This window comes from Ursus americanus, chromosome 4 (genome assembly GCF_024610735.1).
Source record: "Ursus americanus isolate L20-20 chromosome 4, mUrsAme1.1.p, whole genome shotgun sequence".
NCBI lineage: Eukaryota > Metazoa > Chordata > Mammalia > Carnivora > Ursidae > Ursus > Ursus americanus.
In genome coordinates, this window is record NC_142130.1 from 56,453,942 (window position 1) to 56,476,977 (window position 23,036).

Genomic DNA, 23,036 nt, shown 5'->3' on the forward strand with positions numbered 1-23,036 from the left:
TTAAAACATATTACTGGTGGGTTTAGCAAAGAGAAATGCAAATGGGCTGACATTAGTCCTGGTGGCCTACACATATAAGAATACTTCTTTAAATATTTGCAGGTGAGCACTGTTGCTCCCACCATTTTATCAGTGGTGATAATGGCAATAGCAAGCACTGTGGCAGAGTATTTTCCAGGGACACAGTTTTTTTTGGTTGTTTTGTTTCATTTTAAGTAGGCTCCACACCCAGCATGGAGCCCAATGCAGGGCTTGAACTCAAGTGACCCTGAGATCAAGACCTAAGCTGAGGTCAAGAGTTGGACACTTCACTGACTGAGCCACCCAGGAGCCCCTTGGGACACAGGTTACTTGACTTTTAATGGAAAACTATCAGTACAAAACACTGATAAACACCACTAGTCATTAAGCTCTTCCACAAAACCTACCTTTTTAATGGAATAATTCACAGTAGCTAATGAATGTAATGTGGGCACAGATGGTTCATAACACAAGCTTCAATCTGCCTTTTGAGGCACTGTGTTGTTAGAATGGGATCCCCTCCAATGGGGTAGATTCTAGGATGACTATTTGGAGCTCCTGGGTTGGGGACTTCTGAATTCTGGGGTTTGACAAATGCAGCTGGATAGGGCTGACTACTATTGTTTTGAGAAAAACAAAACAACAAAACCAAAAAACTACTCCAAAAATTGTTTCCATAGGGTACAAAATAACAGTAGCCACCCAGCAATCATGAGCCCCTCCTTGCCTTCACCATGTAGGTGTGCATATGACGGGGAAGAGGGAGTCCACACGAGTTGGAATAAACCTTTCATACATCTTAGCGTATTTGTAATATGTAAAAACATTATTTTATTCTTAAACTATTATGTAAAAATAAATTGCATAGGAAAACTTTCAAATTCTAAATGTGGCTTTCATTTATATAAATGTGGCTACTCAGAACATGCTTTTAATACACCTGAATGAGAAAAAGAGTAAAATATATAGAAGATCTTAATATTGAAGACAGATTAATAAATTACATGATGACAGTTCAAAAATCTGCTCAGCTTTAATAGATTAAGTTTTGTCTAAGACTCAATTTAAATATCCATTTGGGATATTTAAAAGCAGATGTTATCTGAGAAAAATGAAGAAACATCAACCTCACTCTCCCTAGATTCCTCAAGATGGGACAGAGATGAGTTTCCACTGCCTGCAGATAAACAGTTAACAAAAGTGAAAAATGGTAGAAATAGTGAAAAAAATAAAGGTAACTGTTCACTTTTATTTTTTTTATATTTTTTTAGATTGTACTTATTTACTTATTTGACAGAGAGAGCGAGAGTGCACACACATGTGCGAGCCAGGGGAGGGGGAGCAGAGGGAGAAGGACAAGCAGACTATGTGTTGAGCAGGGAGCCCAACGCTGGGCTTGATTCCACAAGCCTGAGATCATAACCTGAGCCAAAATCAAGAGTCAGATGCTTAACCAACTGAGCCACCCAGGCGCCTCTCAACTGTTCACTTTTAAAAGGAGACATGATATTTTTCTCCCGCAGTTGTCATATAATAAAGGAAAGTGTATATGCTATAATATAAGCGATAATATTTTCTTGAAATTCTTATAAAATAATTACCAAAAACTCAGAAAACAATGCAAATCATGATCTAGTTAATGGGAAAAACATTCAGATCCCAAAGGGAAGAAAAGGCAAAAATATTTAGCGGGGTTAACAAGAAGTGTACGTGTTCACAGATTAGAGAAGACTGTAAATAAATATGACACAACAAAAATTTGTTTATCCAAAACATGTTTGTTGCTTCAAGGGCCTAATAATTTTTTTATATTGAAGGATAAAGAATTAAATGATTACCGATATATCAGACCAATTTTGGATACGTCCTACATATCTAATACATGGCATAATCTCTTTTATTTCCATTTTGGCTAGTGCAGCCATCACTTAATATTTACTGCCAGAAACTGCAGAGTCTAAGTCTCTAAATGTAGGTCTTGAGTGATCTTAGGCCAGTCATTTAATGCCTATGAATAAAATATTTTAGTTGCATCTTTTGCTAGAATTGTATAAACAAGTTTTATGATGTTACTGCAAATAATGAGACATCGATACTTAAATTAAAACCAACCAGTATTCCAAATAAACCATCATATCAACAAAGAGACCAGCAATGTTTCTAGAGAAATCCTAGCACTGGGTTGAAAATGGCAAATAAGCTATGAAGAAAGCTTCTTCTGATTTTTATCTGCCAGGATACAAATACAAAGGCACACCCCAAGGCAGTCACAGATTTTCTGGGGTACTTGCCCCAGAAACTGCTGACTGAGAGTAGGATGGTAGCAATGATTGGTCACAATTGGGTTTATACTGAGAGCTTCTTGGGGGGCTTCCTCAAAAACAGTACAAGGCCAGAGGGCAACCAATGTTAAAAATCCTTGATTTGGGAAACACAACCCAGGCTACTTACTTCTTTAATGAAGGACTCACTACCAAGATCCTCAGCACAGAAGGTCAACTAAGATCCACAGAATAGAGAATAAAAACTGGGGCTCTCATTCATGTTCAAAATTTGTAAAAATAAATAATTTATTTTTAAATTTTTATCTTCTTATTGTGTTTAGAATACCAAGTGTTTTAAGTTTAGAAACTATTTTCTACATTCAATCTACCTCAAAATCTCTAATACAAACAAGCATTCACAGAAAAGCCAGTAGTGACTAATATTTTTTATTTTACAGTAACTTCCAGAAGGGATGTAATACTTTTAGATTAAGGCACATTGTTTCTGCTTGGCTTGGAACATTTTTGTGATCTTTAAAAAACAGACTATTCAATCAAATATTGTAAATATAACACTCACACTCCACCGATGACACGAATTGATCCAATTCCATGAAAATCCCCATTATTTTTTAAAAACTTAGGGACAGAATCTATGTGTTCACTAAAGTCTTTGGCCTGTCCACGGAAGTGAGGTTTTTCATAAATAATAACCTGAAAGATATGAAAGAAAATTACTTAACATGCTCGTATTTTGGAATAGACACAAAACTCATTTGAGACTAAAGACCCCAACAGGATGAATAGGGACCACTGTCCTTTTTACTAATACTTATTTACAATATAGCGTGCTGTCTGATATTCATGAGGAATATGTGAGCTATTAGCATAAAGATAAAATATCTTTATGGCATGTTTCTCTCATAATAATATAGTCAATTATGATTCCATTGTTCTGGTTACCCAAATCCTAGGACCAGCTCACAGGGTAAACTGTCTTATAACAGATTCTTGAATTATCTAAGCTTAGCTCTCTGTTTGGAATTTAATACAGACCTGCCCTATATTTATTGAATTTCCCCTATTAGAAATAAAAGCTCTCTATAGAGGTTCTAGGGCACAATAACAAATTATCTACTGGAGTGAGATAACACAGCTGCTTCTTAAACACTAACTGCTTCTATGGCAGTGGCTAGTCACTGAGAAGAGATATGCAAATTCCTGAATTTGAATACAAAACTTTCTAACAAGAAGTGATTGAAAAAATTAGTGTGGTTTTTCTTTTTTCTTTTGGATACTGGATTCATATGGGTGGGGAGTGAGTATAGTGGGAAATCCATTCCTGGCATTTCATTTACTTCACATTTGGACTGGTACAGGTGTGTCTCTCCTGCCATTTTGGTGTTCTTTACTTCCCAAGTATGACCTGCCTGCCGTCAGTATGCAGAAGTGACAAGGGTGATAACGGCACCCATCTATCCACACTCTGTCACCTGGTCCTATTTGTGGCTGATGGCATACGTTTTGTACACCCGGCAAAATAAGGTCCCATGCTTAAACCGAACAAGTTATAGCTCCCCTGTTTCCAAAAATTGATAACATTATACAAACTGAAAAAAATACATAGTACTGCTCCTGTTTTCCACACATTAACTCTTCGCAGGGTGCTGTATCTGAAGTGAAGTTTTATTGAGGTTTAGTACTTTCTACATATGCTAAACACAATCAGACTAAGAAGCAGTAGTTCTTTGATGAGTAAGCCATCACCAACATCTAAAAACTTGATGTGACCGTCTGTGATAGCTATTTCATTCATATACTTCTACAACCTGTCAAACTGCAAATGTCTAAGGAAGACCCAGCCTGTCACACCCAGAGAGACTGAGACAGGAGTCACTGAGAAAGTGTCAGAGCTAATTCTGCATCTTTCAGGTCACTGGTCTGAAAACCTTGGCTGCATGTTATTAGAATCACCTGGGGAGCTTCTGAAGACTTCTGACCACACCCCAGACCAAAACAGTCTCTCTGCGAGTGGAATACAAGCCTAAGTATTTGTTTTTAAACTTGGGTATATAGGACTCCAACAAGGAGCCCAGATGTATTACATATACCAGATACTAAGTTTTAAAAGAGTCCACCTAGGTGAGTAAGAGAATGGTGGTCCATTCGATCAATTAGGAAGCCCCCAGAAATGGGAGGGTTGGAGGAGCTGTGCCCTGTTTTGCAGGACAGGAGAAGGATGGATGAATCCTTCTTCCCACGCCTGCCTCTGGAAGTGCTATAACCTGGTCAAGCAGATGTCTGTTTGCATCTTTGATCACTACAATGGTTTTCTTCCCATCTCTTTTCACACACATTTTATAATTCCACTTCCTTTTCTTTCCCAAATGTGCTTAATCCTGCCGCCACCACTGCTCCAGTTGTCATTGCCTCTGCTGTCCCTTCTGATACTTATACTTACAAACTGCCATCTCTCCGACAGGAGCTACCTACCCCTCTCTGGTCGTCCTTATTCTCCTTTGTGCGCGTGATTCCCAAGTGTCTGCTTGATACCTCCACTTGAATGCCAAGCTGCCCCCTCCCCACCAAATCAAAAATCAAACCTATCACCTTTCCATCCTGCAGTAGGTGTTCCTCATGTTTGACTGGGTTGTCAGCAAGACTTCCACCCTTCAGACTGAGTCCTCAGGGGCCATTCTGTGCTGTCCCTTCCCTCTACTCCCACATCCACTAATTAGATATTACTGACATGTATTATGCTAACTATTTTTTTTACTCTTTAGCCTGCTATTAAAGTCTGTTTTTTTTTTTTAAAGACTTTATTTATTTATTTGACAGAGAGACAGCCAGCAAGAGAGGGAACACAAGCAGGGGGAGTGGGAGAGGAAGAAGCAGGCTCCCAGCGGAAGAGCCCGATGTGGGGCTCGATTCCAGAACTCCGGGATCACGCCCTGAGCCGAAGGCAGATGCTTAACGACTGAGCCACCCAGGCACCCCTTAAAGTCTGTTTTTAAGACTTACCTTTAAGTTCATAGGCATTTCCACTTTTAGTCCACCCTTAAGATAAGAAATTTTAATATTAGATACAGAAACATTTAGATTATTTGGAAGTAACTAAGTGACATATGTAGGTTGTACCAAAAAATCTGATTAAATACCTGCCAACATTAAGTTGTGGTAAATTTTAAAATTTAAGTACAGAATGCTACAGTAGTCAAAACCAAGTCAGAGGGCTCATCAATGTAGATGGGGCAAGAAATCTTTAAAATATACTTTCCAGATTAAAACCAGTACAAGGAAGGAAACGGAGCTTTTTAGTCCTTAAGCACACATGACTGCATAAAGATTTCATCCCACTGCAGAGAGTCCCAAGAAATAGAGTGGTGTTGCTAGATTTAAAACAACTCATCTGGCAGAGTAGATTTCCAAGCCACTGACCCCTCATTTCCTCCTGACAACTGCTCAAGCTTGCTAAGTTAGAGTGCTTCCCCTTCCAAGTTCCATCAACACTTTTATCATACTTAACTATCTTTGTGACCTCAAGGTTGTAGAGCATAAAAGGTAACCCCTTCTTCATACAAACTAATTCCAGAATTTCCTGTTTTTAATGCTACGCCACATTGTGGTATTTCTTAAAATTTCTTAGTTTTTCCTTGTTTTTATTTTTTAAAGGCGCAGAACCAAAAATGGTTTACCACATAGCTACCATTTATTTGAAGAGTTTGCCCTCAAAATGTTTGCAACAAAAATACTGTATGGACTTATTATCTTTAAGAAAGCAACCACTGACAGAACTGTCCATTTATTATTAATGCTGAGCTTATCATTCATTACTGTGATAGAAAAGCATATTAGAAAAGTGGTTTTCTAATAAGCATCAAAAAAAAATTCGGAACTGTATTCAAAATTTTCACAGAACAGTACTTATAAGGAAACTGCATGCACTGTAATAAACTTAGCACAAAGTAAATTCAGACATCTGTATTCCAGAAAACTTTAAAATGTTTTCATACAGATATTCTCTATAAAATAGAGGCACAGAAAAATAACATATAGGTTGCTGATCCAATAATACACATATTCGTTTCTCAGGGTTGAGATGCATAAGAAATCACCATGGTTATTTTAGATTCATGGGCACTTTGGAAAATGCCAGTTTTTAAATTTGCTTACCATTTGAAGTGGATGCAATGATTTCACTTCTGTGGCAGAAATCTCAAAGAGTCCATGGTCTTCCTCCAGAACTGTAGCTTGCCCCTTAAAATTAATATCTGGGTAGGCAAGCCAACTAAATAAGAAATGAATGGTTTGTTAAAGTATAATAGGAACACTTTAGTCTGGTCCTGTAACAGTTAAAAGTAAAACGGGCTATCAAATAAACAAAAACCAAAAAAGCAAAACAAAAGAGAAAACCTTCATGGCAGAATTACAACCAGTAAAACACATTTGAAATGACTTCACCAGACAGCGTGTAACAAGAGTTAATGTGTTACTCAGTACTCATATTCGAACACTGTAAGCCTATTATACATAATCCAAGCAGTACATATTACTTTTCTTAGAATTTTCTAATATTTAGGAGGTGTGACACCTTTGATTCAAACAGAATATAACTGGAAGGAAAAACAAAATTCCACTATATTCTTTCCTTTTTTTTACAGTGGGGCAATCAGAGGTGGGATTCCACAAGGCATTTTACATCTTTTTCCTCCCCCCAATCAAGGTATTCTACATCTCTGACCCACATTTTTAGAATCAATAATCAGTTCGATTGGCTGCCGCAGGAACAGGATCTGAAATAAGATTCCCAAAGACCCACCTACCTTGTATCTAAACTTGGTAATCACAGACATACCTCATGGATAGGGTCACTTAGTGGGTCTGCCCACAGTTCTATTCTGTGGTTGGGAGACACAAAGAAAGATGTCCTACGGTGACCCCCAAATATCTACACCAACCATCATCGGAGCAGATAAAAAAGAGTGAAAGACAGAAAAGGAATCCAAGTTGAACTGGCATCACAGAGTTGCGATTCAAGCTAAAATGGAACTAAGTGAAGACTCGGCGCAGTCACACCCATAGTCCAAAAGATACCTTTGGAATCGGAGAGGCTTGGTATCAGACCCCCGCTTATAAGCTGGCAGCCTGAGACAAATCACGTAACCTCCTCATGTACACAGTGAGTCGCCCCACCTACCCTGCAGGAATACAATCAACGAGAAGAGTCCCACGTGTCTGGCACTGCGGAGGCACTCAGTGACTACCGGCTCTGAGACACTCCCGAAATAGTTCAAGCTCCAGATTTTTAGGCCAGGGACATGCATTTATTCCTCTGTCCCAAAATTTGGTGCTTGAAAACATGACGAATGCATCTATCAAGAACTATGTCTAAGAACCTCGATCTGCTCCTGCTGGGCCCTACATCAAAGACTTAATCGGATCCAAAGGAAGACAGGATCTGTTTCAATCCCTGCAATGGTCTTTCTCGAGGATCCAGGAGCATAAAAAAAGTTAAAACTTCACAAATACGTATGTCACCCACTGAAATTTGAAGTAAAAAGTTAAATTTGGTGGCCAAACACTGTAATAAGGAGAAACTGATACATACACTCCCGACTTCACAGTGAAGGACACAGATTTGGGGATATTCAGCTCTTCCAAATTGGGGACTGCTCGCTGTATATGGACAGGACAACATGCTGGGTCAGACTGTGGGGAAAGTTCTATCTCTGGAATGCTGCAGTCCTGAAAAAAAAAATTGGCTTTGAAATCATTTGGAGACACACACAACTCAGTATTCTCAATACCCTAGACACACAATTACAATTATTCTCCTTGTTCAGCTGAATTTCTTCACAAAAACAACATGAAGGAAATATTGTTTCACTTTACCAGTTTCTTAAAATGAATTTTTTTCCTAAGAAGTTACATATTGATAACATGAAAATTATAAGTATTGATTGAAAAAGTATTACTCAATTTTCTCTGCTTTGTTTTTAAAAGTCTTGTTCTATTAAGCAATCAATGTTCAGTTACCAAACTCTGTGAGTGCCAAAAGTCTTTAAGCCTTCCTTCTCAGAAGCATAACAAAGCCATAAGGAGGAAGGGAGTTAAATAAAAGCTGATCTCATGGGGGATATAAAAAATAAATAACAGAGAGGCACACTACTCCCTCAGTGTGTTATCTAATTTACATTGACAAAAGAAGTAGGAATTAGAAGTGAGGGTAAAGGAAATCTGTTTTCCTACTTGTGGGATTCTATTTATTTTAGTACAAGTTGGTTTGAAGAAGAAAGGCATTATGAAATTTGACCCTACCCTCCATCACATATCTACTGCCACCATGTCAAACCTTCCTTTAAATTTCACTTACGTATCTCTTTTCTATTCCCACTGTCAAAGCCTTTCATCAAGGCTAAGACTTCGATTATGGGCCTGTTTCACCAGTCAAGTACTAGCCACGCTTTATATAGTTAGGCTTGTTAGAGAATGCCACTTTCCTCATGACACTTTTTGGCTCAAAACCCAAGCATATCAAATTCACGTTTGCCTTTTTACAACATGGCACCAACCCAGCGACCTGTAGGATCTCCACGCAACTCTTCAGTCATACTGGTATCCATGCTCTCCCCACTCCCTTTTTTTTTTTTTTTTAAAGATTTTATTTATTTATTTGACAGAGATAGAGACAGCCAGCGAGAGAGGGAACACAAGCAGGGGGAGTGGGAGAGGAAGAAGCAGGCTCATAGCGGAGGAGCCTGATGTGGGGCTCGATCCCATAACGCCGGGATCACGCCCTGAGCCGAAGGCAGATGCTTAACCGCTGTGCCACCCAGGCGCCCCCCCCACTCCCTTTTTTTATATGGCTTTTGTAAATGTTTCCCCCATTGCAACTAAAGAGAGAATTTTCTATATTCTTACCTACGAAAATCTTCTAATAGTCAAGTGCTAACACAAAAAAGAGCTCATTTTTTTCTTAGGGAATCCAAGCTACAATTATTTTTCCCTTCTCTGAAATTACAGATGGGCTTCTGTCTGAGCACCCTAGCTCCGTAATCACGAGTGTTTAATTATACAACTCAAACTTTCGGTAGCATAATTCTCACCTAGGACATTGTGAAATTCAAGCGATTGTGCTTTAATGAAACAGGTAAATGCAGTAACAATCAGAGGTGACATTAGGCTGAACAACTGTATTTTTTATTATAATCAGTTTTGCAATTTATAACTACAATTTTCTGATTTTTTAACCTCCTTCCAAACTGAGTTTTATTATTAATCATTCGTATTAGTATGTATAAGCAAATTAATATATTTTATTTTCAGAAAGCTAGTTCTAAAATGCAAAAGAGTAAAGAGGCATAACCTAAAATATCCTTTATGGTTTAAAAGTATATTTCCATTTAAAATTTCATTTCAAAAAGAGTCAGAAACGTCCACAACAGTCACCTGTCAATCTTCAAGGCTTTTGTTTGCTATGAATAATAGAGTTCTAGTAACATTATTTAAAAGGCTGCCATATTAATGTTCCCCCAGGGATGTAAGGTACAGTAACAGAATACATAACTAAGTGTCTCACACAAATAAGTTTCCTCTGCATTGTGTTATACAAACAATGCATGGGTGGCGTACTTTAAAAGGGAAAAAGCTGAAAGGCATCTGAGTCTGCCACAACACAGAAGGAAACAGCATAATGGAAAAAGCATAATGATGGCTAAAAAATGGAAAACAAAAATACGAAGTCTTATGTCCTCAGCCAGAGGACCAGGTTTTTCTCTAGTTAACTAAAAAAAATTTCACTGGTTAAGTTTTATCTTCTTCATGGTGGCTATTCTCACAGAAATAATGTCTCCTGCAAGACCCGCATCATTCTTGACGGACTGAGGCAGTAAACACCAACGAGTGAAGAACACTTTATAGTCACCTAGCAACAGCGAACAGTTTATTCTTAGTGAAGTTTGTATGGCTTCCTCCCCAACTTTTCTAGTCATAATATACTTTACAAATATCTTGATGAAATTTGCAAGCTTAGCTTTTGCAGGAATGGAGAGCAACAGGCAAAGATGGATTACAGTTAACAAAAACGGTAAGAACATCTAACGGACTCCACCCCACAGAAAATACCTTCAGTCCCTGATCTAACAACAGATCTCTCTCTTCTCGGCAAATTAATGAAGACAAAACTGAAGCAACTTCTGACCATAAGAAAAATGTCATTCCTTTAAAAAAAAAAATTAAATGCACAGTAAGCAGTAATTTGCAATATTCGTTTCTAATATTCGAGAAAAGAAACACCTGACTCAAGAATTACTGCAATGCTGCCTCACCCCCAATCATTTCTGAGAGCAAAGCTGGCCCTCGGGCAGAATCTACACTTGTTGCTAACGGACGATAACCTCCGCCATCTATTCACAGCGAAGTGAAGACATCAGGAAAGTATGATCTTTAAAGAACACTGAAGTTTGTCTGCTCAGATGAGAGCAAATAAAAGACGATGAAACAAGATAAAGTTAGCTCCAGGCTTAGGCCTAGGTGAATTTAGAATGGTAACAGTCCCCACGAAAATGAAGCTATCAATAAGTAGAATTTTGATAAGGTTGGAGAAAGGAAGCAGCTCGATGCCTGATTCTTACTTAGTAAAATATTTAGAACAATGCTAATGCCTTTTCCATTCGATGCTCAATGGTTTTTCCTTCCTCACTGAAGGTTGCTAGCCTGTTCAAGACATGAGGGCACGCACACTGCAATTTAAAAAACGACACCAAGAACAAACACTGGAAGAAGGAAAAAATGCAAGCAACACTTATTCTTTCTTTTAATATAGTCTAAGCAGATGGCAGGTGTGCAAATACCCATTTATATATCCATATTTAACAGACTGAGTTTTTTGCCAGATTTTATTGTGGTTGGATTTTTGGGTGGTGAGAAGGTTGCTGTTTTCAACAACTTATCTTTTTTCCCCCACTGAGCTTGGCATGATGACTGACATTCACAAGAAAAGCACAAAACCATACGTTTCTTAAGTCTTAGAACATTCTACCTACAAACTATTCATCTCAATCAATTTCTAGTGATTTAGCTAATTAAATGAGCACTCGAATGCTGCTTGCTGAGCTGAACTGCTTGCAGTTAAATTGTGCAATGAAAACGAACACTGAGCTCAATGCTGCAGCTGTCCATCTCCTCGTAGTACCTCCGACATTCACCTCTGCCTCTAACACAGGGGGCTCTGCCAAGAACGTCCTCTCATTTCCCACCCACCTACCCCGTTTCCTCTCTCAAATTCCAATCAGGTGCCCCCCCCATGGCCCTGCAGAGCATTCCCACTTCATATGGTTATGACTCAGCTGTCCCTCCCCTAGACTTTAAGCGATCTGAAGTATGAGATGGTATCTCACTTGTATTTCCATTCCCCGTGCCTATCACAGTACTGGGCCCAAAAGCAGAACACAGATTGTTAAGACACAGGCTTGTTTGCAGTTTGCCAGGAAGTACTAATTCACATAAAATGCATGCAGATACCCCTTTCATGATGGCTTTTTCTGTATGCTAGCTTTAATTTTTCTGTATGCCATCTGCAACTATCAAGAATTTAATAACATTGACCCAAATCATTGTGATAGGGTCCGCCTTACTTCGTATTTTTAAGCATATAAACAAAATCTCCGTAACCTGAAAAAATACAGGGGCGCCTGGGTGGCTCAGTTGGTTAAGTGTCTGCCTTCGGCTCAGGTTATGATGCTAGGGTCCTGGGATCGAGCCCCGTGTCGGGGCTCCCTGCCCAGGAGGAAGTCTGATGCTACCTCTCCCTCTGCCCCTCCCCCAATCATGCTCATTCATGCTCACACTCTCTCTCACACACACTTTTTCTGACAAAATAAATAAAATCTTTAAAATAAGAAAAAATATATATCCATGACTGTTATACGCATAACTGCAATAAATCATGTACTATTTTACTACTGAAGGAACTCTTAAGAATACACTGGAAAAATTATGTTCTTATTTGAGATCTGTCCTAATCACTAATTCACTTCTCCTCTAAACCACCACAGCACTTCCCACAAAATGTTTTATTATACTGGGAGACCTTCCTCATGCAAGTATTAAATAATACTTTCTAAACAGAAAATAAAAAAGCAATACACCTTCCATTCCTCCCCCCACTCTTCCTTCTCTATGTTTCCCCTAACACTCATCACTCACACTCACACACACACACTCTCCTACACTCAGGAGTGGAGATTACTTAAAAAAAGATATCTGGAAATATCGGCTCTTTTCCTAAAGATGCCTGGATGGTATATTCCTACCACTATTAAAAATATGTATGTGTGTGTATACACACACACACACACACACACACACACACACACACACACATATATATATATATATCATGTACCATTTCATTTTATGGCCCAGATTACAGGTAACATTTTAAATTATCACTCATTCTAATACTTCATATGCAGAAGTTCAAAAGATTATCATCAATATAATACAGACTGGTAAAACTAGCACAAATATTAGCAATCACTTCTAAATACTGCTAGGCCAAAGTACAGCTTTCTTACATGACAAACAAAACAAAATAAAATTAGGGAAAATCAGTGGTTGTTACCTTTAAGACACGTTTGATAGACCCCAGTACAAAGTCTCTCTGTGGATGCTTCCTGTTCTGAAGGATCCAGTCACGATTTAACACCTTCTCCCCTTCTTCCAACACACATTTCTGACCCTGGAAATGTGGCTTCTCATACAAAATCCAGCTGAAAAAATATAAAAGCATGATCAGTTATAATTAATTTTCTAAGAAATGAGGCATAAAACAAATGATACATAAAACAAATGAGGGTCCACCGACCATCTCACCTACGTTTTAAAACCTGAGCTCATTTCCACCATTAGCATATAACCCTATTTTTGAAACAATCATATATGCTAATTTAAATATAGACAAATAGCATAAGAACGAAGTGCATACAACTTGGAAATATTCCTGAACATAATCTACGCCTACGCTTATATTTATGCTTGCACGCACTTCCTAGATGGTGTATAAACAAAGCTATACACTTCTATTAAAACGGCAGCTTCACAACTTCAAATTTTAAGTAAAATGGGAGCACATGTGTCCCATTTTATGACCTGAAGACAGCACTACACCAAGACCACTTCCACCATGAATACTGACCAGGGAGTAACTGAGACACTGGACAAAGAAGTTGTGGCCCTAGCGTGTCCAAGGGAAGCGGTCGACAACAAATGAGGTTTCCCGTCATTTTTACACCATACAAAGAATCCTTCACTTCTTGACCATGTCAGCTATACGAGTGACTCTAAGTATGTGACCCTCACATTCCTCAGCATCCCACCAATTTTTAACTCACTTTCAAAGCTATGCTTCATTCGACTCACGCCTTTAACTCAACTTGCCAAATCTATCCCGCTAATAATGTAGTTTCAGAATGGTATTGATTGTATGTAATATATATATTAGGTCTTGCTACTTATGCCTGGCTTTAAGCACTAAAAACAACCTATATTTTCTGTAACAGTACATAAAGAGAACAATTAAATTACAAAACACTAATGATGTTTCAAAATATTCTGTGACTTCAACAAAAAATGCAAAAAGTGTAAACAGTAAGAAAAACCACTTAGTTGGGGGGCACATGCTACAAAATTTTAAAAGAGATCTCTTACCAGCCCCTTACAACTTTTATCCGCACCCCATTCGGAAAGGACCATGATGTAGCATCAGGAATACTACAGTAGATCTCTTGCTTATATTTACTTCCATGGAGATCATAGATAACCATCTGCAACATATAGTAAGGAGGCACAATAACTAATTTTAAGAATGCATTTAAAATTCCAAAATGTCCTAGAATGTAGAAAATAAAATATCCTAAACATATAAAATTATTACTTTAGATGCTAAATCTGTAAATAATTCCTTTTAAAGTCAGTTAAAAGTATTTAAACTCCCCAAACCTGAAAGTAACCTTTTTTTTTTTTTAAAGTCAACTCTGTACCCAATGTGGGGCTTGAACTCACAGCCCTGAGATCAAGAGTAGCACGCCCTCCCAACTGAGCCAGCCAGGCGCCCCTAAATTAACATTATTTTTCATATTTTATCTTAGTCTATAAGAAACTTATGCTTACTGGGGCAACTGGGTGGCTCGGTCCGTTAAGCATCTGCCTTCAGCTTGGGTCATGATCTTAGGGTCCTGGGATCGAGCCCCACTCTGGGCTCCCTGCTCAGTGGTGTCTGGTTCTCCCTCTCCCCCCCAACCATACTGTCTCTTTTGCAAACTCTCTCTCTCTCTCAAGTAAATAAAATGTTTAAGAAGAAAACCAAACAAACAAGAAAAGAAACTTCTGCTTACCTTCCCAGGTCTTGGGTTACACCTCAAGATTTGTTTAATACTCTGAAATAATAAAAGTATAAGAAGGAAGCCTTAAGAAACATCAACAGAAAGATACATAGTTCAGTTTCTTAGCAGTCACAAATCTAATTCATCACATATTTACTTAGGGGCCATTACATGCAAAGTAAACCTCTAGGTACTACAAGGGGTGTAAGGGCAAATATAAAGGAAAATAATGTGTTGTTTGTGCCCTCAAGAAGCTTATAGCTACAAAGGGGAAAACAGATTACACTCACATGACTCTTCTCAGTGAAGGACTCAGTGAAACTACAGGTAAAACACAAAAAAGATGCCAAGTGATGGCCATCAAGGGAAATGGCACCATAATGGAGGTCAGGTGACAGCACAGGGAGGCACCCAAAGGCTTGTCTGAGCAAGTGATATGGAGAAGACCTTGAAAAACAGGATTTCAGTAAGTGAAGCAATGTGGCAGGTTGGGGTCAGGGAGTAGAGGAAAAAAATGTCCATGAAGAGAACATATTGAGGAAAAGCACAGTGGCAGGAAACACAGGGTGCATGACCAGGGCATGAGGAGACAAGGCTGGACAAAGAAGACCTGGGTGTGTTGTAATGCAGTGAAGATGTTCCACGTGACTCGGTAGGTGATGGGCAATCATTATAGAAACACTTCTTCAAAAATCCCACCCTTTCTTTTAAAAAGATTCTGCTTTGCAAGTTACTGGTTGATATTCAAGTATATAACTATTTGACACTGGCTGTTCAAGGTGAAGATACAGGTCTTGGGAATCCTAAAGAAAGTTCCATGATCTTAGGGATGCCAGAAAGGAAAGTCCCATGTTAAATGAATATTCTATGTTAGACATTTAAATATCTCTAAGGCAAAGAATACATATAACTGAATTTCAAGGCATTTTCTAGCTGTAATGTTTTCACCTTTTTCTTTGAATTAGGCTATTCATTGCCCTGCTTTGTATGAACAACATGAGCAACTATAGTGAGAAAATACTGTCAGGCAGTCACTTAAAATATTTTAAAATATTATGAAATATTTTACTGAGACACACAGGCTCAATGGTTCCAGTAACAAACTCTCCATATACAGTGCCTTCAGAAATTCAGAATGTTGTCACTTAATTTAGCTTGAAAACTAAATATTAACAAAGAACTGCTTCTCCCTTATGACTCTTAAATTCTGACGAGGCAATTTTGTTTTCTCAATTTAATGGTTCAGCTAAAGTACAGGAGTTATGACACACTTCAATTAAAGGATAAAGTAACCTCTGATACATTTTTAAATCAATCTTTACACAACCTCAAAACACTGATTTTCTTAATAAGCTTTCAGATCATTTCATGATCCAAAGTACTACCTCACTAGTTAATAATCAAAATAACTTACCTCTGTGAACGGGCTTAATCTGCCTGAGATGTCCTGAGTACGGAAATATTTTGACACTGGTTCTTGAAAAATCCCACCAAATTGGGCTCCTTTCTCTGAGGAATGGGTTTTGGAAGTCTGCAAATACTGATGATAAGCACTCTTTAAAGAAGAATGTAGTTTGGAAGTAAGGTCAGATTTTTGTAGAAATGAAGCCTTTTCTGGCCACAGACCAACTTGCAGATTGGAGGTAGTAGGTTCATTTGACATTACATATGAATTCTTAGAAATTCCAGTCCTTTCCTCGCTATCATCAGGGTAAAATGCAATGGACGGGTCTGGCCGCTTGAAGGTTTCCTTCCTCCTAGCTCTCAGGCTTCCTTTATGTAATGGTTCCTCCTCTTCCTCTTCTTCCTCCTCTTCCTCTACCCCCTGTCTGTCATCATCAAAATTCATCTTCAAACGCTCTGATACTGACTGGAGAAGGGATAAAACAGAAGAGGGCTGGCTTGCACTCTCTCTTGATTTTGTGGAGCCATGGTGACCAGGCGAGACCTCGCTGGACAGAATGTCCTCCTGAGAACTGTCATCCTCATAAATGGGAGACAAAGCTAAGGGATAAATTTTGTACCTTTTGGCCTCCACTGATAAGAATGATTCCGAACTATCACTATCAAATGTCTCACCTAATTTAGTATCCTTTTCAAAATGATGCATGAGGTCAGTTCTGCTCTCAGACCTCTCGCATGTGAGAACAGGCATGGTGTCAGCGGATGTCTCAAGAAACAAGAGAGAGTGTGTTCTCCTTACTTCTGTGGTAGCACACCTGTCCTCATCTTGAAGGGGTTCTTCATATAATATAGTGAAGGAAGAATTTTCTTGTTCATCCTGAGAAATGAAGGCTAAATTAGATTCTTCTTTTTCATGTCTGTAATTATCATCTCGTATTAGGTTATCTACTGCAGTAACAGATGTTCTTCTGTCTAGCTTCCCTATGGTGCCCTCAGGTTGAAAATCCGGCATTGCTAAAGCTGGGTAGCCTTCATAATCCTTACTTAATGTTGGTGATTCATATCCCCTGAAATAGGAGGCAAGTCTGTTGTCACACGCTATCAAGCCTTCCTTCCTTTCAGGGGGATCTTTCTCCATTTCTCCAACACTCTCTCCACCAGACCCTTGGGGGGGCTTTTCAGCTTCATATATGGGAGACATGGCCTCTGCATGTGTAACAGGCAATTCCAGGTCTGTTCCATATGTTTTCTGAACGTTTACCATTGTGGATAACACTTTGTGTTTCCTGATAGCCCCATCAGAATCTTCTGGAGAGATTATTTCCATTTCTCTTGGAGAAGGCATGGACGCAATCATGCCGAGGGTCTCTTTAGCCTCTCTCTTACATGGTTTTTCCATTTCTAAGGAGGCAGGGACTGCCGCCGTGTGTGCGTCTTCCACTTCTATCACTTCAGTTTTCCTAATGCCCTCTCCAGCATCCTTTTGATAAGGTATTTCCAACACAGGTCTTGCAGCCTTTCCAGTGATGCCCTCGACATCTTTTTCATAGAGATTTACCACTTCTAACATAATGGGCATAACCTCAGTTTTGCCCAGATCCCCTTCAGCATCCGTTAGGTACATATCTTCCATTTCTAATCCAACAGGTATCACCTCAGTCTCAATATCCCCTTCAGCATCCTCTGCGTAAATATCTTCCATTTCTAACGTGGCAAGTGTCACTTCAGTCTTTTCAGTAATCCCCTCAAAGTCTTTTTGGTAGACCTCTTCCATTTCTGACATAACTGCTGTGATCCCAGTCTTGCCAACATCCCCTTCAGCATGCTTTTGGTAAATATTTTCCATCTCTAATGTGGGAGGTATTGTTTCAGTCTTTCCAGTAATTACCTCAGCATCTTTTTGGTAGATATTTTTCACTTCTGGAATAACAGGCAGCATGTCAGTTTTGCCAAGATCTCCTTCAATAGCCGTCTTTTTATAAGCTTTTTTCATTCCTAAAATGGCAGGTAATCCCTCAGTTTTTTCAATATACCTCTCAGCATCTACTTGGTATACCTCTCCAAGAATGTCAGCTATTGGCTCAGTTTTTGTGATATTCAATTCAGCCTCCTTTTTATGTGCTCTTCCCACTTCTGACAGAGGAGGGACTGCCTCAGATTTCATGATACTCAATTCAGCATCCTTTTTGTCCGTTTCTCCCAGTTCTAACATGGAAGGTCTAAGCTCCATTTTCCCCATATTTACTTCAGTATCTTTCTTGTGTACTTTCCCTACTTCTGATGTTGTAAGGAGTGTGCTTTTATTACTGTGTCCTAGCAAGCTTTTTTCCGATATACACACAAGACTATCAGACAAACTGCTTTTGGACGTCCCGGGTACATGGAGGTCATCATTTGCAAATGGAGGCCATTTGAAATTTAATACAAGAGTTCTTGTATTCTCCGTCCCAGTTTTGTGATTATCCACACACTCTATTTCCATTTTCTCTTTAGAGTCCTCTTTGAAAAGTAGTTGTGTTTTTACCTTATTATCTAACCCTTTATGGGCTGTGTCTTCAGCTAGTAAAACAGTATCTGATTTCTGCAAATTTATACTACCAGACTGTCCAGCTCCATTTCCAGAAAACGGGGATTTTTGGTAGACAACAATTTCTCTTCCTTTAATTGACTCTGTGTCATTAACTAAGTTACTTACAGAGAAGAATCTACCCAATACTTTATTTTCACTAATTTCACACGTGCTTTGATTTACTGCCTGTTCAGACACCAAGAACTCCCTTAATGTATCACGTGGCTTAATGCTATCACTGTTCAGAATTTCTGAAGTATTAGCCTGAAGTTCAGAATCCCAGGTATCCTCAGTATCTTCAAAAGCATCATTTGTCAAATTTTCTTGGGCTGAATAAATAATCTCATTGACTAATTTCCTAGCTTGATCTTCTAACAAACAAGATAAATTCATTCTATCAGAATCAAAAAGCAGACTCTTCTCACCAGCTGTAGGTGAAACACAGACCTTTTCTTCCCCTTGGACAGCTGACCTGTTTTCCATGCCCTGCTCTTCCAAACGCTCTGTCAGTTGGATCCCTGCCAGCGTTCCTTCTGATGGGTTTTTCTCAGGGATGTCTTCTTTCAGAGTACCTGGATTCATTATGCCGTCTATGGCTATAAGCTCCTGGCAGGTAGCACCTATGTGTTTGGATTTTAATTCTTCCCTGACAGAGTTAAAAATTTCACTAATCAATGTATCAGCCTTTTCTTGTAAACCACTTTTGAGGTCCAAAAGTTGGTCATGTGCTCTCCTCCTCGCTTCTATGCGCTCGGCAGACGCTTCAGAACACTGCTGGCTTGAGCTGTTAACTGACGCCGGAGCCCCAGCAACTGCTCCAGCCTCTGCTTCCATGGGATTGTAAAATTGGGCAGCAGTTGGGAAATCAAGAGATCCCTTCCCAGGAGGATTCCCAAAATGTTCCTGAAATGGGGTCACTTCCGACCCTGTTGGGACAGATGTGTCCAATTCCAAATAAGAGCTCTTAGGGTACAGCAGGTTGGTTAAAGAGGCACCTTCGTGTGCAGCATCTCTGGTAACTTGTGCAGAACTGAAATTATTTGGGGGACCACGTGAACTCAAAACCACGCTAACTGCTTCAGAGTTACTGGAGGAAGACATGCTATCAATACTACCACTGAGGAACGGAGTATCCTCTTTCTTTCTATGAGATAAGGCTTTCTTTTCTGATTTCAGCCCAGGAGCATTATGAAAGTGTGAATCCTCAGATGCAAAAGCTTTTTTTTCTGAACTTTTATCAGAATCCAGAAAAGGTGAATTCACTTTTGTGCTGTCAGTTTCTTGGAATTGCGGGGAAGCACTAGTTAGGCCGAGTTTTGCAATTTCTGAGAAACCAGAAATCTTTCTAGTCCCACCAATATCTGAAGGCTGATGAATCTCACAAGCATTGGCTTCATAATTCTGTGCCATTTGCGTAGTGACTTTTTCATTATGAACAGGAGGTAAAATCTCAAATGTATTCCTTTTGGGAAAAGCATGAACATAACCTAAGGCTTCTGCCTCTGTTTCCTGAATACCTTGATATCTGGAGGCAGGAGGAGAAACTTCAGGTTGACAATTCTCTTCAAGGCCAGAAGTTGAGTACTTCTCTTTTATCTCCTTATGATCCATCGATTGAAAACTTTTGTCCTGTTCAACCTCTTGGGAAGTTAATTCCGATAAAATAAGCTTTCCTGGCACATCTGTAACTTCAAACGGAGAAGAAATTTTATCCTGAGAAATGTCTCTGGGCTCTGTTTGGGAAACAGCTATCTTGGAGAGGGCTATAGTTTTTCCTCTTCCAGAATGCAACTCAACAGGAACACTGTCCTGACCATAAACTTCCATTTTTGATAAAATTTTGGCAATGTTAGGTTTGGTTTCCAAGGAAAGAGAATCAGGCTTCTCTATAGTGCTCTTACTTGCTTGAGCATTTGAAAGCATCAATTCTGCTTTAGTACGGTCTTGAGATGCAGTGGAACTGTGGTCCTCAGAGAGGCTTTCAGACTCCAATCTCGAGTCCACTCCAGTTACATGAACATCTCTGGCTTCAAGATCTAGTGGAACCTGGCATTTTTCGCCTTCAGGAAGAGCTTCCTTGGATTCAAGAGTTGCAGAGGTATGCTCAAGATGAAGGTGAGCAAGAGGACTCTTCCCACCTGCTGCCTCAACACGATTTGCCGCATCTTCTTCTTGACAGTTACTAGGCTGACTGGAAATACCAACGATGTTGACATCCCCAGTTTCAGTGAGCACAGAAGAACATTCGTCCTTTAAAACAGGAATATCTAACTTGCTTGGCATACCAACTCTGGAAACAAAGGTAGGAGATGAAATACTGAAATCTGATTTTTTACAGTCAAGGGTAAGAGATGTTCTGACATCAGGGGATGCTTTGGCTCGCTGAAGACTCTCAGAATCAAGAAGAGATTCTGAAATGTGATTTTGGTTAGGTTCAAAACTCAGTTCAGGTGCGATTTTACTTTCTAAGCACGCTACCACGGCTGACTCACTGATGTGCTTTACAGAGGCAGGGTTGTTTTGATTTATTCTAACCGTGTGAGGCATTTTCCCATGTGGCCTAAACTCAGGCTTTCTGGCTTCTGTTACAAACAACTGGTCAGTATCTTTGGGTAATGGCTCAGTTCTGTCTTTCGGAGCTTTTACGAGACTCGAAGCTGTGGGTTCACCAACCAAGGCGCTTTCTGTTTCTTGTCTGATTTTTCTAGCAGCCAAATTTTTCTGTGAGTCTTGGGCAGACAATCTATTTCCTTCATTTACAGGTTCTGTGTCTGTCGCAGCATGTCTCTGAAGAGCAGGGATGCTGGCGTGACTGGCAGCCCGCTTTGCTGAGTTATCTACAGTCTGCTTGTCAGAACACTTACTCTCTGGCGACCGTGGCTCTTCAAGCCTAATTGATTTATTTGAACTCGGCAAATCTGTACTTCCCTGTTTGGTAGAGTCACTCCCGTCAGATTTCCTACAAGAGAAGTCAGAAACAGCAGGGTCCACAGGCTCAACATGTTCTCTTTGCACCAAGGTCCCATCGCTCATCACTGAGCTGACTTCCTTCACTGTAGTTTCTGTCGTAGTTATCCTCTGAAAATCTGGACTGCAAGGAACTTCGCTACCGTTACTTCCTGTAAACAACGCTGAACCTACCAAATTTCTGTCAGTCTGAGAAAGTGGTACACCGCTTAAATGGTGTTGTGAGTCAAATTCTCTAACAGTGGAGCTGGAGTTAGTCCCAGAAGAAGGGGATGACCTACTTCTCACAGGTCCCCCAGGATCATGTTTATTTAAGACATCCTTAGAAAAAGCAGAGTTGGGCAATTCTGGGTTGTTTGTCAGATGGCTTTCTGTGTTAAGATTTATTTTGCTGCAGTCAGAGTCTTCTAACAGGCCTTCGAGCAAATGTCCTTTCACAGATACATCTGTGCTAGCTGATGACAATGACGATGCTATCCTCGCCTCCGTCTCGCTTCCAGGGCCAATATGGATGCTGGTACTAGAGTCAGAACTTTCATTTTCTCTGTCTGAGGGAGTCACAGTTTCCAATGCAGTCTGGTGCTTCAAATATTTCCTGATTTGTCTGGGGCCTCGATACGTCGCATACGTTACTGAAGGCCTCTCTGGTTTACCATCTAGTTGCCTGTAAAAAAGCAACAGCACCATAGTATCAGGAAATACAGTAACATTTAATAGTAAATCTAGAAAGTGTGGTAACGTCTATCTTTCAAATTATTCCTACTTTTAATATGTATTAATTGGAGAAGGAAATCCTAAAATGTTTTAGTTAAACCTGTCTTTATTTAAAATAATAATAAAGATTTGACAAGCAGCATGTGAATGTCAAGGCAGCATGAATGTTTGAGCTCCTTAGAACCTTTCCCCCTTACCTGAGTACATACATCTCTCTCACTGTGGTTAACGGAGAGAACGTGGCCTGAAAAGTCCGAGGCTTGGGTTTTAGTTATAATCTCAAAGGAGTGCTTGACTGGAAGGAACCACACTGCTTCTATGCCTCATACTGGCAAGTTCAAGGATATGTCACTGATTTCTCCACCATAACAGAGCATCACAGTGAGCTTCTCTTCCTGTGCTCTTAGATGTGAATTTAAACAGCAACTTTGAGCACACAGGCGGAGAACTTTTAAAGGAAAACAACTGGTGAGATGTCTAGCTCACATCAAGCACTCATATGTATTAGTTAACTCAATGACAAAATTGCCTTAAAAATCCTCTCGTGTTAAGGTCTTCAAATATTCAATCAGTGTTGTGAGTATTAAACTGCTTGGGTTAAGTGCAGGAATCAAAAGGGACTTCTAGAAAAAGTTCTCTACTTCTTCTCAGACCCCGCACAAAGCTCCTCAGCTCTCTGCATCCAACTTCCTTTGAAGAATCTATCTCTGGGAG

The 23,036-nt window shown here is 39.5% G+C and overlaps 1 protein-coding gene across 4 annotated transcripts in view; it reads right to left on the reverse strand.

The window, feature by feature from the left end:
- CRYBG3 (crystallin beta-gamma domain containing 3) overlaps positions 1 to 23,036 on the reverse strand; it is a 105,835-nt gene that overhangs the window by 43,172 nt on the left and 39,627 nt on the right. For all 4 annotated transcript variants that reach the window (XM_045785389.2, XM_045785387.2, XM_045785388.2 and 1 more), the window contains exons 4-11: positions 16,083 to 22,272; positions 14,681 to 14,722; positions 13,995 to 14,110; positions 12,910 to 13,057; positions 7,894 to 8,030; positions 6,459 to 6,573; positions 5,307 to 5,342; positions 2,866 to 2,999 (exon numbers count right to left, since the gene is read on the reverse strand). In XM_045785389.2, coding sequence (XP_045641345.2) covers positions 2,866 to 2,999; positions 5,307 to 5,342; positions 6,459 to 6,573; positions 7,894 to 8,030; positions 12,910 to 13,057; positions 13,995 to 14,110; positions 14,681 to 14,722; positions 16,083 to 22,272 — 6,918 coding nt within the window. The remainder of the gene's footprint in view (positions 1 to 2,865; positions 3,000 to 5,306; positions 5,343 to 6,458; positions 6,574 to 7,893; positions 8,031 to 12,909; positions 13,058 to 13,994; positions 14,111 to 14,680; positions 14,723 to 16,082; positions 22,273 to 23,036) is intronic.